Genomic DNA, 14,420 nt, shown 5'->3' with positions numbered 1-14,420 from the left:
CCACTCCCTTGTAGCAAATTATCAAAATAATCATATTTATTTTTAATTTGTTAAAGTATCATAATTAATTATCATTTCTATCATGATATTTCTTTATGGACACAATTTTGAAGGAACTAATTACAAATCTGTGATTGCAAAACTGGTATTGAACTTTTGGTCAAAACTAAACAAAAATATTTTCTCTGGCAATTTTTTATCTTCCCCATTTTAGTCCATGTTTTGACCTTTTATCTGGAATTTCTATCTGAACTGATAAGACCTGACTGAGAGAAAGAACAGGCATAAAATGAAAGATTCTTTATCAACCTTAAGTTGGTTTTAACAAATCTCTTAACTAAATAATATGCTAAATATTTAGATGTTAAAAAATCAGATAATTAATAATAGAAAAATTATAATTGCTAACATAAAAACAAAACAACTTTTAAAAATAATACTAATATTGAAAAAATGGACGTCAATATTGAGAGTAAAAACAGGTTTTTAAATATAAAAACAAATTCTCCCCACTGAAAATACAAATAGAAAAACAAAACCTGTTGAAATGACCTTAGGAACATCATTGATCATGCTCATATATATTTAAGTTCTGATACAAAGTACATTTTTATTTTCCCGCATCCTTGTGAAGAATGAACTTCTTGAGTGTTTATTTTTTATTCTTCTGGTGCAGGGCTGTAAGCTTAGGTATTTTTTGAATTTACAAGAACCCTATATGACAATCAAATAGTTAAATTTTTATTTAAATAAACATACAAAATGATAAATAAATCCATTTGTAAATAAACCCGGGTGATTAAACTTTAAATTCTTTATAACATATAAATGTTTATAATATAATTTCAATTTGTTAGCATGTTAAATTATATTTACAATTCTTACTAAAGTCAGACCATACCAACAGAAGTGCCTTTCCAATTCAAATGATTGCAATTTCCAATTAAATTGGGTTTTGCAGTAATGATAAAGAAATCACAACGTCAATCATTGCTTGTATGTGGATTGAATCTGGAGAGTCCATGGTTTTCTCATGGACAATTATGTTGCATGCTCCAGGATGGGGATTTGTTGGTTTAGCAATAGCAATATGTGTACATAAAATAGTGTTAAATAACACTTTTTTATTATCCCCCTGGGCAACGTTGGGTTATAAAGATAGTCATTTATATATTTGAATATCTTTTTAGTTGTTCCACCTTGAAAAAATACTTAAATAGTTACAACAAAAATTTTTATACACTAACCAGGAAATTGAACTGAATAACTTCAATCAATGTTTGTTTGCTTGCAATTTAATTTTTTATAAATTTATTTTATAATTAAGCCATTTGACAGCTAATGAGCTTTTCAATCAAAATGTTCATAGTGTTTCAAGGTAGTAACTATTTATTTTATACTTTTTTTCATTATTATTTCTTCTAAATCTAGATGGACTTCAACACAAAATTCTAATAAGACAATTCCAGGAGAAAAGCAGAAAAAAGTAACTTCTTTAATTAAAAAATTAAATAAATTAAAAAGTCACTAAAATGTATTTCTAGTGTGCAGAGAATATACAGAATCTATATATAAGACTACTGTTATAAATATTGGAATGGAAACATTTACTAAACGGACGAGCACATTGTTAGGTTGGCCCTTGGAAAACAATTAACTACTACTTATTATGCTAACATTTTATTATCTTTAAAGAAATTACATAAATGAATTTGTACCTTGTCGATTATACAATAAGGATATAAGGAGCTTCCTATCAAGTGCAGGTTCCAAGATTACCCATAAACTTACAGTAAGGTCATGGTTCCTATCTACAGGTGCTACAGTTCCCCAAAACTATTCTACGAATATAGGATTGCATAGACTACTCAGCCTGAGAGGGACAAAACACAAGACATTCACCCAGTATCAGCAAGACGGCCGCGATCATCTTCTTTCCAGCGTTAGAACAAGACTGACTCAACGTACATCGCGCGAAATGGGATCCGTCTGTCTCACATTTCTTCCCTTCCAGTTTATACACTTTTTCTACAATTTTAAATTAAACTAAAACTAATTGTCTCTCCTACACTACACACATGTCGAATGATTAGCCCTGTTTTCATCATTGGTGGCTCCAAGGCTCAACCAGAAGAATTTCCACATATGGTGATGTGATTGTTCTCATGCACAAATGTTCAATATGTGCATAAGTGTTGTTGCATGATTAATAGGTTGTGTTTTTCTCTTTTTTTACTTAAGTTCTTCTGATTTTTCAGGCATTAATTGGTCATAGAGATCACCTGGTGCTATGGATTTGTGGTGGTTCATTAATCAGTGCTAGTTGGGTCCTGAGTGCAGCGCACTGTACAGCCTCACTGGTGTAAGTGTAACACATTGACATACATTATGGACATTTGACTAATTTACCTTTTAAACTTCCCATGGTTTCAACTTATACCATGAAATTGACCATTCATGTATGTGAGATGTTTGCTACAAGAAGTAATCAGAGTACGAGGGTTTTACTCACACCTGTAAGGGGCCAAGGCATAGCAATGAGAGATAAGCGGGTTTTGCACAAAAACTGATATCCGGGTGTCAATCAAGTATGCCTTATCTTCAAACAGGTTTGCGCAAACTTCCTTGTGTTTCATACTACTTATACTGGAGGGCCATTGATCAGTCAGGTTGGTTAGGGGTTCTTGAAATACACTGACACTACCAATATTTATTTAGTTTACTACCAGTTACTATTCGTTCAGGGTCACTGAGCAATGGTTCAGCCTGGAGAGCAAGACGTTTCAGCTTTCATCACGTTGTCTGCATATGAATATGAAGCCAAGGAATTGCACCCTCTCTATGTACTGTACCAGTTCACCCCCCCCCCCCAAAAAAAAAAAAAACAGACTTGAGGTGTGGGTAATGGGGAAAGGAGAAGGTAAAACTGGCTTCCTCAGCAATTGCAGTAACAATTTAATAATAATAAATTAATCAAAAAGAAAAAGAAACAAAAAATGGAGTGGACCTCATTAAAAAAGAGGATTTTTGTAAGAGCAAATATGAATCGGCTAGTTACAACTTGTTGGCTTGATTCCTAAAGGCATCAATGAAACCTCAATGCTTTGTGCATGGACTGAAAACAAGGATACATGTCAGGTGCTAATTTTCTTCAGTGATTTTTAAAATAAATATAATGGAATGGGATAAAGTAATTGTATTATGCAAAAAATATTATATGTAAAGTTGGAATATTTATAAACTTATGTGTTATTAGAATTAAACTTCTCAGAGCAAGTTGTGAGATACACCTACTACAATTCAATAGACAGTAGAAACACAATTCAATATGAACATGTATTCACATTCACACTCACTTATACTAAATTGTACAATCTTTACTAATACATACATATGAGCAAGATAATGATCATAATGATAGAGATGGATGCCAGGAAGTGGGGGTTTGCGCTCCTCAAGCATTGTAGTCTTCTGGTTTTGTACCTTCCCAGTTCCCTAGTTGAATGCAATAAACTGAATCCTTCTTGTCAGAAGCATTAGTGATTAACTGTTGCTGCTGCAATTTCATTCCTGTCTCCAGTGAGCTGTTGATTCGCATTCAAAGGTAATATGGGTGGCTGTTTCTTCCTCCTCATTGCATAATCTGCAAATGGGATCATCATTGAATATACCCATGTTATGTACATTGAGAGGCAAAAAAAAGTGGCCACCCTCTCTCTTATTTAAGCAAATACTTGCAATCGTTATAATTTTTTGTTTTCTGTATATTTTCAAAGAAAAATATAAGAACTTCTATAACCTCTTCTCTGTGGGGCAAATTTTGTAATTTTTGTGTTGTAATTAGATCATACTCTGTTGCTTTTTGAGGAGGTAGTCGTGTCATATGTCTAATGGGGTAAATGCTCTTTAGAAGGAGAAGAGAGTTGCAAGGGGATATTCAAGTCTTGTTCAATGCTATGCCAGTGGTTATGGTCAAGTATATCATAATGTGGAGTGAATATTGTTGAAGGATTGAAGGACATGATTGGAAAATTTGTCAGGGTGGCAGCCAAAGAATTAACAACTCAGCAGTTCATGACCTTTCTTATTATTGGAGGTGTTTTGGACTTATTTTAGTCCTACATCAGGCAAAACATTCTAAAAGGAATAAAATTCAAGTAACAATTTCTACACATTATTCAACACTAACTATTGTTGAAAGATGCTGTGAAAACAATTTAGCTATGTCTGAATTGGATTTAGCCCAAGCATTATCAGGATGGGGGGAGTGTGGCCCTTATATTGCAGGATCTTGCAGGTGCAGTATCACAAGGACTTGTCTATTGTGGAAAGTGGAGTAGTACATTGTTTGTACATTTCAGCCCTAAGTTTGGTGAGTTCTTGTTTAAGTTTTCTCGTGAGTTGGTTCATCTGTCAGTGATCTCTTGGATATCACCCCTGGCCCTGGCCTTTTAGTTTTCAGTTAATAGAAGCCGAATGCGTGGAGATAATAGTAATTGTTGATTATTTTGAGATGGTGGTAAGGAGGATCACACCTATGCTACATGCTGTATTAATTCTGTGAAATCATCTACAGCTATTTCTTTTGCAGTTTTTAGAGAATGTTTAGGCTAACATGGTTTGAAAATTTTTCCGATCTGTTGGTTCAGTTATTAAGTTTTGGTACAATGGAAGGGTCAGAATTAAGGATTAATTGAACCGAGCTATTATCAGAGGAAAAATCAAAAGAATTTGAAATATCCAGATGGGTTGAAGAGATTCTGATTGTTATAAAATCATCTAATATATCAAAAAGTTTATGAGCAGATGTTGGACAATATGGTGAGTTTGGAGGTGTTATAATGGTGTAAGTGGTACACCCATGGTAATTTGCAGAGTGGTTCTATTTACAATGCATACATATAGCGGGTTCCTCTTGTGATCTGATACAATCTTCTGTCAAGTGAGACCTGCTGGTGCACTTCACGCATCATGGAAAATAGTTGCAGTACAATTTGGTATGTAATAATCTTAACACCTTGTACATTGGGTTATTTGTCTCTTTTTGTAAGGTTCTTTCACCTTAATTTTTGTACAAAGGAGACTGCTGAATGTAAAGATTTGTTCATTAATAGGGCTTGGTTCCAGGTAAGAATATAAAGAAAAGAACAGGAGAAGATTAGTTTTTAAGTGAGGTTTTCTCATTGGTGACGAGCCTAACATTATACCCGAGGTTCTCCAGTTCTTCTTTATGCTGCGGGTGTAGAATAATGAAAGTGATGAATAAAAACCCTAAAAGCCTTATCTTCTTGAAGCTGACAGGTATGATATTCAGCTTTTTGTTTTTAATTATTGAATAATTGTTCGATAAGCATCAACTGAGTGGGCATATACCATTCTATCTTGAATTCTGGCTTTACATGTAAAACCATTTTCACTAATTAGGCTGTTCACTATGGTAGAATATGGTACCTTTGGCACCTGTGGGGGAAGGTTGACACATGTCTCATGTGTCATACTCCTCCACTCTTCTTATGGTTACGACTGTTGGGGCGCCCAATCTGTGGAGTGATTTACAAGGACAATAACTCCTTTGTTTAGCATGTTGCCTAGAGCGTCTTTTACTTTTTTTTTAAATCATATGCAACGTTCTTCCTCAAGATCCATCCCTCCTCAATAGAACATAGTTCTGGTTCACTTAGGGATGGTTGATCTTCTTTTGAGATATCTTGTTGTTCAGGTATGATTATGTCGGGATGGTGATTGGTCTGTAGTTTTGTACATCAGATTTTTTTGCGGGATTTGCAAGTTGGTACCACTTTACAAAGTGTCAAATAATCTGAGAATAGCCAGATCATTCAATCTCATCGATATTTTCCCGTTTACTCCTTTTTTTCACTATGAACAGTTTTGTTAAAAGAACTTAGCATAAACATAAATTTTAGTAATCTCCAATATTTGCACAGTGATAAAATGCATTTTAGAAGAAGCCAACTAAATTTATTTGTGAGATTTTTTGTTGAGATTTGCTGATATAGTAGATGTAAACGAAAAGATAGTCAAACAAAGATCAGAAATTATCATACCTTAAATTAAATGGTTAACTCTCATTATTTTTTTTTTCATCTATCCACCTGTTATTAATTAATCATTTTCTTGTACTTATATTTTTCTTTTACAAGTTAAAAATCAAAATTTTTATTTCGTTCCATCCACTTGATTTTTGATTTTTTTCGGCCATAAAAAATTTCGCTTTTAATTTTCCTCTTTTGTTTTCAACTATTTGTACTGTGTTCTTTTGTTTCAACAAGTAAAAACATAAATGTAAATTGCTAATGAAATGTAAAAAAAAATATTTAAAAAAAAAAAAGATAAATCGTGTCAACACCTTAACCGTTGTGGCCACCAAAGGCCCGATAATATATATTTTGGAGGTTCCAAAAGCTACAGTATCTAGTTCTAGTCTGGTACTAGTATGTACTAAAGTTTTAACACATGTTTAATTTTTTATTTTATATAGGGTGATTCAGGTAGACCACTCCAGATAGTGCTCACGGAACTCCATTGCATGAACAGTGTCATTGGCATTACATCATTTGGAGATGACTGTGGAAAAAGGAAACCAGGAGTGTACACAAGAGTATCTAATTACATTGAATGGATTGAAAATATTGTTTGGCCATAATGCATTTATTTTTTTAAATAAGGCAGCTTATTTTCTAATACAATTAATTAAGGTTTTTAGTTGAGATAAAAAAGTCAATGGCACGAGCGGGATTTGAACCCACGATTTTCGGCTTGATACGCCGCTGCTCTACCACTTGAGCTATCGTGACCTCGATCCTCTCGGACACCAACTTCCCAACTCAACCACACCTTTTGAATTTTCCCTCCTTTTTGCCATTTTTCAAATGTCGTGTAATCGGTTTGGATTCTCGACGACAATTGAAATGGCGACGGAGAGCTTTAGTGAAGTGTACTTCATTTTTAAATCATTAATTCACTACTTTTGTGGTCCGCTTGACCAATTAATACATTACAATTAATTAAGGTTTTTAGTTGAGATAAAAAAGTCAATGGCACGAGCAGGATTCGAACCCACGATCTTTGGCTTGATACGCTGCTGCTCTACCACTTGAGCTATCGTGACTTCAATCCTCTTGGACACCAACTTCCCATCTCAACCCGATAGCTCAAGTGGTAGAGCAGCGGCGTATCAAGCCAAAGATCGTGGGTTCGAATCCTGCTCGTGCCATTGACTTTTTTTATCTCAACTAAAAACCTTAATTAATTGTAATGTATTAATTGGTCAAGCGGGCCAAGAAATTAGTGAATTTAATTATTTTCTAATATTGTACTTTATTTTTAGTTTTAAATTGTTTCATAATTAAATTCTTACCCATAATTAATTGTTAAATAATAATAATAAAGACAAACTTATTTTTACTTAGGTGTAATGTAGTACAGGATTTTATCGTTCCCCATTCTTTAGATCCCTAAGCAAAATTTACTTTAAAGCTTGGATTTACTCAGTAACATATGCATTGCATCTAATTCATTATCACAAGAAGATGCACAATAAAAAATGTATTTAATAAGGCAGGATTCGAACCCACGACCTTAGGCTCAATATGCTGCTGGTGTAACCACTGTCATGATAGCTCAAGTGGTTAGAGCATCGGCGTAACGAATTCTGCTCATGACTAACTTTTTCATCTCAACCAAGACCTTAGATAAAAATAATAATTTATTGAAATAAATTAAAAAGTTAAAATAAGAAAAATATCATAATTAATTATCATTGCTGTCATATCATGATATTTGTTTACACAATTTTGAAGGAAATTTTTGAAACTAATTGTAAATCTGGGATTACAAAACTGGTATTGAACTTTCGGTCAAAACTAAATAAAAATATTTTCTCTGGCAATTTTTTAGTCCATGTTTTGACCTTTTATCTGGAATTTCTATCTTTTATCTGAACTGATAAGACCTGACTGAGAGAAAGAACAGGCATAAAATGAAAGATTCTTTATCAACCTTACTAATTTCTTAATTAAAAAATGTGCTAAAGTTTAGATGTTAAAAAAATCAGATAATTAATAATAAAAAAAATTATATATGCTACTAACATAAAAACAAAATAACTTTTAAAAATAATACTAATATTGAATAAAATGGACAAGTCAAGATTCAGTGTAAAAACAGGTTTTTAAATACTAAAGCAAATTATCCCCACCGAGGATACAAATAGAAAAACAAAACCTGTTGAAATGACCTTAGGAACATCATTGATCATGCTCATATATATTTAGTTCTGATATAAAGTACATTTTTATTTTCCCGCATCCTTGTGAAGAATGAACTTCTTGAGTGTTTATTTTTTATTCTTCTGGTGCTGGGCTGCAAACTCAGGTATTTTTTGAGTTTACAAGAACCCCTTATGACAATCAAATAGTTAAATTGTTAATTAAATAAACATACAAAATGATAAATAAATCCATTTGTAAATAAACCCGGGTGATTAAACTTTAGATTATTTATAACATCATTTATTATTTATAGTATAATTTTAATTTGTTAGCACATTTTGTTATATTTACAATTTTTATTAAATTCATAATCATTTATATATTTGAATATATTTTTAGTTGTTCCAGCCTTGATAAAATACATAAATAGTAGACTATTCTGTAAAAAGCATAAATGTAGGCATGTTACACATACATCTCATGTATTCCATTAACATTACTCTGCAAAATCAAGTATTTATTTGATTAATTATTAAATAAGTAATTGCTATTTTGTAATTAGGCCATTTGACAGCTAATGAGATTTTTAATCAAAATGCTAATAGTGTTTCAAGGTAGTAACTATTTATTTTTTTGTTCATTATTATTTCTTCTAAATTTAGATGGAACTTCAACACAAAATTCTAATAAGTCAATTCCAGGAGAAAAGGCAGAAACAAGTAACTTCTTTAATTAAAAAATTAAATAAATTAAAAAATCACTAAAATGTATTTCTAGTGTGCAGAGAATATGCAGAATCTGTATATAAGACTATTGTTATAAATACTGGGATAGAAACAATTACAGAACGGACGAGCACATGTGGAACAACTAGCTCTATTTTGGTCATTGGTGGCTCTGATGCTAATCCAGAAGAATTTCCACATATGGTGATGTGATTGTTCTCATGCACAAATGTTCAATATGTGCATAAGTGTTGTTGCATAATTAATAGGTTATGTTTTACTCTTTTTTTTTTTTTACTTAAGTTCTAATTTTTCAGGCATTAATTGGTCATAGAGATCACCCGGTGCTATGGATTTGTGGTGGTTCGTTAATCAGTGACAGTTGGGTCCTGAGTGCAGCGCACTGTACAGCCTCACTGACGTGAGTGTAATATGATATTTATTTATTAACACACTGACCAACATGCTCCCTCAGCTTGAATGTGCAGTGGTTGTTTTTTGAAACTCAAAAGGGGCCAAAGAATTAGGGATATGGGGGTTTGCTACAAAAACAGATATCTGGGTATCAATCAGGTATGTCCTATCCTCAAACAGGTGTGCACAAACTCATACTGGTTGGCTGTCAATCAGTTGTGCTTTTGCCATGCAAGAACTTCTTGAAATACTCAGCCCAATGGCACTACCAATATTTATTTAGTTTACTGCTAGTTACTACTTGTTCAGTTCACTGACCAGTGGTTCGGTCTGGAGGGCAAAACATTCCAGCTTTCATTTCATTAGTAAATAATAGTCAAAACTCAAAGAGTCAGAACAGATGGGCACAGCTTCCTTCATATAAAATCATCCTGAGCCAGATCCCGTACATTTCTGATGTGCACACATTGTAGTGATGTGGGAAAGGCCTCAAAGTGGACAAGTCTCCAAGCTGTACACATTGCAGGCTACACCCATGTCAGTTCTAGACTTGTTCATAAAGATCTGGCAAAAAGTGTCAAACCCCAATCCAAGTTCTTGGAATGCAGGTCAGTGGACGTATGTTGGTGTACATGGCTAGTACACTACCTCAAGATCGTATCAGACAAGTACGGCTGGTAGGACAAAGGGTTCTGATGGTTTCTGTGGATTTTCTTGCAAACCTTGACCTTTGCCTGCCACCTTAAGTTTCCATTGAATATGAGGCCCTCTCCAAGTACTATATTGGTTCACCCCCTCCCAAAGCAGATTTGAGGTGTTGACAGCATTTGCAGTCCCAAAGCAGATTTGAGGTGTTGACAGCATTTGCAGTCACAATTTAGTAATTATAACAAATTAATACATAATTTTTAAAAATGGGATATCCCTTAAATTGTTATAAAATCAAAAATGTTAAAAGGCAATGGTAAAAAATAAATGTGTAGTACTTAGTTAATTGTTATTATTTGGTTAATTAATGATTATTTGGGGATCGTGACCGCATCTCATGAGATCCAAATAATCAATAAAAAAATGAAAATTTAAAAACAAAAACACTAACTTTGGAAAAAAGTTAAATAATGGTAATAAAATATAATATGCACAAGGCTAACAATTGTTATAACCAGAAACATTGGTGGATAAGAAGAGGGTGGATCTCAAAACAATATCAAGAGGACAGCTACAAAATATTAGACATTTATCCAACACTTCTTGTGAATAGGCCCTGGTTTCACAAATTTTTTTTAAGTTGAAATTTTCCATTTTAATATTTTTATTTTGCCATTCTACTTGCTCAGATTGACTATGTGAATGTGTCATTTTACAGTATTTTTTATGTACATTGCAATAAAAATAAATTAAAAGCTATCAAAGTTTATCAACGACCAAACAAATTCTACAAACCAAATATTTTTCAAGTAAACTAGGTCATATTTTTTTTTTTTTTTTTTTTTTGTGAAACTAATATGAAATTTTGTTTTAGTACCTTTAGAGACCCCTAAAAATAAATTTTTGTTTGAATTTAAATTTATCAACTTTTTACCCTAAAATTTTTCTTATTTTTGAAAAGTCATTATCAGAATATCTGATTACTAATAAATGATAAATGATGATAAATAATAATGATAATTCAAAAACGACTAAAAAGATTTTAACATGAAACACACCATTTGAAAGAAGAGCAATGTAGCTTTTTCACAATATAAGTACCATTAAAATATATGAAATATTTCTAAATGCACAAAATAGAGAGAAATTAATTCTCAGTGATTAACCTCGTTGTTTTTTTAAATTGGAAATAATAGTCCAATTTTAATGTTTGATACAGTTATGAAATGCACAAGCCTTTCTTTAAAATGAATTATCAAGCATGAAAATTGGTCTACTAGCTTTGGGAAAAATGTTAGCGCTTGCGCTAGGAATGTCAGTCAGGACAAAACGGTCATCAAAATTGTCAGTTAAAAAATTAATTTACACCAACACTTATGAAAAGGTCGGTCTCTAAGGGTTTTATAACGCTAGAATCACGGCAGTGAGGTCAAATCAAAATTTTCCGACCTGCTTTGCTTACGGAATGTTTGTTAAAATATGCAAAAAGCAGTATTTTGTTGATTTATCTTTTAGTTATAATATTCTGCGTCATCGAACATTTTTGTTCTTATGTTAACCAACAATGAAATTAATACATCAAAAATAATATTTTTACATACAAACATGTCCCCTTGCATACACTAACTAGGGCTGGTAGAAAAATCCAAGTCTCTAGCAGCTATAATAAAAGGCAGAAAGTAAGGAGCCTTTGAAATGCAAATAGTCATCTCACACATGTGAATGTTTTGCTGTCAACGTGTTTTGTTTTTACGTTTTTGTTACAGAGGGACACTTGCAAAATGGGTACTTCTAGGGGATTTGAAAGTCAACTCTGACGAAGATATCAATTATTCCAGTCCTCAGATTATTAGAATTAAAACTAGAATAAACCATCCCAAATATGAAAGGCGTACAGTGTACAATGACATAGCTCTCTACAAACTTGAAAAACCGGTTCAATTTTCAACATTTATCCGCCCATTGTGCTTACATACATCTCATGAAATCGGAACAGATAAAGCTATTGCGACAGGATGGGGAAGGACAATAGCTTCTAATGGTATGTCTAATACCATAATAAAATAAAATAAAATAATTTATATGCATTTTTAGATTCTTCTGTTTCTCAAGCACTTCAGAAAGTGGAGTTGGACCTCATTAGAAAAGAGGATTTTTGTAAGAACAAATATGAAACGGCCAGTAACAACTTGTTGGCTCGATTTCCCAAGGGCATCAATGAAACCTCAATGCTTTGTGCGTGGACCGAAAACAAAGATACATGCCAGGTGCCCCTTTTTTTCAGGGATTTTTAAAATAAATGTAATGGAATGGGATAAAGTAATTATATTATACTGTGTGTGTGTGTGTGTGTGTGTGTGTGTGTAAATTTTTTATATATATGTATATAATATGTAAATTTTATAGAATATTTTATAGACTTATGTGCTATTAGAATTAGACTTCTCACAGCAAGTTGTGAGGCACACCTACTCCAATTCAATAGATTCACATTTCAGCATGAATGTATTCACACTCACTTATACTAAAATATGTATCTTTACTAATACATACATACATGATGATGATAGAGATGCACGCCCCAAGCATTGCAGCCTTCTGGCTTTTGTACATTCTTAGTTCTGTGCATTACACTCAATGCTTCTTCTCAGAAGTATTAAGTCATTGGCTGTCACTACAACAATTTTCTTCCTCCTAAAACATAAAAACATAAATCTAAATTGCTAAAGAAAATGGTTATTTGGAGATCATGAGATATGGTCTGGTGTGATGTATGTTTTAGAAAAACATGTATGATGTGGGAAAAAAAAGAAGAAGACAAAAAATTGAATTTATACAACACTAGAAAACTCACTCAAAGTGTTTGTTTTCTGTGTAGATGTGTCATTCTTGTGGGTCGTGTTTTTTTCCACATCCTACATCTATTTGTAAAATTTAAACAATGTTTACAAATCCCAGGCCCTGAAGATGATCTCAATAAAGATCGAAACGTTGGCACGATAAAGAAAATGTTATTCTAAAACCTACCAGACATCTCACGATCTCCGAATAATTATTGGCTAATGGTCACTAAACACCACTCATTTCTACACGAGAAGGGCTAAGGAAAATGTTTAAAAGAAAAAGGAACAATGATAAATTTCAGTTTTATTAGATTTTGAGTATTTCAGTAACACAAGTTTCCTTTTTTTTGCCTTAATTGTTTCTTGAAGACGCCTCTGAGGCTGAATACAATTTTTAAATTCCATAAAAAATAAAAATAAACGAACAAAACGACCGTAGGCTTAAACTGCTAATAAGTTATGTACATTTTATACATTATATAAGTTGTGTAATGTTTATCATCTAAGATTTACACTTTCAGAGAAAGGCCTAACACAGTACATTATTTATTTTACAGTTCGAATAAAAAATATATATAATAAGTATTTTTTTAAACAAGGGTTCGCAACAGCAGAGGTCATATCAACCCTCAGGGTGTTGTGTTTTTGAAAAAAAAAATGTGCATTTGTAAGTCTGTTAGATTTGAATGCATGGTTGCTGGATTCGAACCCAGGACTTTTACCTTTACAATGAAGAGTGCTGTGTCAATGCTTAAACCATGCGGCCACCGAATGCCCCCCACAATAGATATTTTGGAGGTTCTAGATGTTGCTGTGTCCAGTTCTAGTAGACAGCATTATAGTGGCACTAATCAATGTTATTTTTATACTTAATTCAATTACTTTATTTCAGGGTGATTCAGGTGGACCACTCCAGATAAAGCTAACCGAACCCCATTGTATGTACAGTATAATTGGCATTACTTCTTTTGGAGATGACTGTGCAAAAAGGAGACCAGGAGTGTACACAAGAGTATCCAATTACATTGAATGGATTGAAAATATTGTTTGGCCTTAACACATTTATTTTGTTCAATAAGGGAGCTTATTTTCTAACATTGTGATTTACTTTTGTTATTATTGTTTCTTAATTAAATTCTTGCCCATAATTAATTGTTAAATAATAATAAAGTAAAATTTATTTTTACTTAGGTGTTATGTAGTACTGAATCTCATAATCTCCCCATTCTTTAGATCCCTAAGCAGAGTTTACTTTAAAGCTTGGATTTACTCAGTATGTAAATGTGTATCTAATTCATTATCACAAGAAGATACAAAATTTAAAAATGTATTTATTAAGTCCCTCTTGAAACAATTTTATTTGATATGAACATAAAACTAGCTAGCACATAACCTCTTTAACAAAATAGGTTAAAAAATAATTATGCAGACCAAACTATCTAATCTATTTATATGTTGAAAATTCTGAAGAACATGTACGTCCAAAATTCCTGAAGGAAATGTACATCCAATGTCATTGAGAAAACTAATATACAGTAGCACATTTTTTTACAAAATGA

The 14,420-nt window shown here is 32.5% G+C and overlaps 1 protein-coding gene and 1 long non-coding RNA gene across 9 annotated transcripts in view; both read left to right on the top strand.

Moving 5' to 3' along the window:
- LOC106672339 overlaps positions 1-6,710 on the top strand; it is a 43,145-nt gene extending 36,435 nt beyond the window's left edge. For 3 of the 8 annotated variants that reach the window (XR_002910585.1, XR_002910586.1, XR_002910584.1), the window contains exons 4-7: positions 2,259-3,138; positions 4,592-4,997; positions 5,128-5,301; positions 6,500-6,710. This is a non-coding gene — a long non-coding RNA (uncharacterized LOC106672339). Of the gene's footprint in view, positions 1-488; positions 691-839; positions 2,149-2,258; positions 3,139-4,591; positions 4,998-5,127; positions 5,302-6,499 lie in introns of those variants that run through there. The other 5 variants (XR_002910583.1, XR_002910587.1, XR_001341231.2 and 2 more) reach the window with 5 other exon arrangements.
- A 1,451-nt stretch (positions 6,711-8,161) lies between these two features.
- Positions 8,162-13,988, top strand: LOC106672338 (serine protease snake-like). Its single transcript, XM_014403687.2, has 7 exons — positions 8,162-8,394; positions 8,894-8,950; positions 9,009-9,160; positions 9,274-9,377; positions 11,785-12,059; positions 12,113-12,285; positions 13,754-13,988. Exons 1-7 carry the CDS (start codon positions 8,340-8,342, stop codon positions 13,916-13,918), a joined length of 981 nt encoding a protein of 326 aa, XP_014259173.1. The 5' UTR covers positions 8,162-8,339; the 3' UTR covers positions 13,919-13,988.
- Positions 13,989-14,420: the final 432 nt, after the last annotated feature.

The sequence above is a fragment of the Cimex lectularius genome, unplaced genomic scaffold (assembly GCF_000648675.2).
Source record: "Cimex lectularius strain Harlan isolate CLEC.00 unplaced genomic scaffold, Clec_2.1 scaffold260, whole genome shotgun sequence".
NCBI lineage: Eukaryota > Metazoa > Arthropoda > Insecta > Hemiptera > Cimicidae > Cimex > Cimex lectularius.
The sequence above is the reverse complement of the archived record's forward strand: the minus strand, read 5'-3'. Positions and strand labels throughout refer to the sequence as shown.

What these genes read in the sequence shown, in the direction of transcription:
- LOC106672338 (XM_014403687.2), top strand. Translation starts at nt 8,340, where the DNA reads ATGAACTTCTTGAGTGTTTATTTTTTATTCTTCTGGTGCTGGGCTGCA. An exon ending in GTGCTGGGCTGCAAACTCAG is followed by an intron (nt 8,395 to 8,893) that starts GTATTTTTTGAG and finishes TTCTAAATTTAG; the next exon opens with ATGGAACTTCAACACAAAAT. An exon ending in CAGAAGAATTTCCACATATG is followed by an intron (nt 9,161 to 9,273) that starts GTGATGTGATTG and finishes CTAATTTTTCAG; the next exon opens with GCATTAATTGGTCATAGAGA.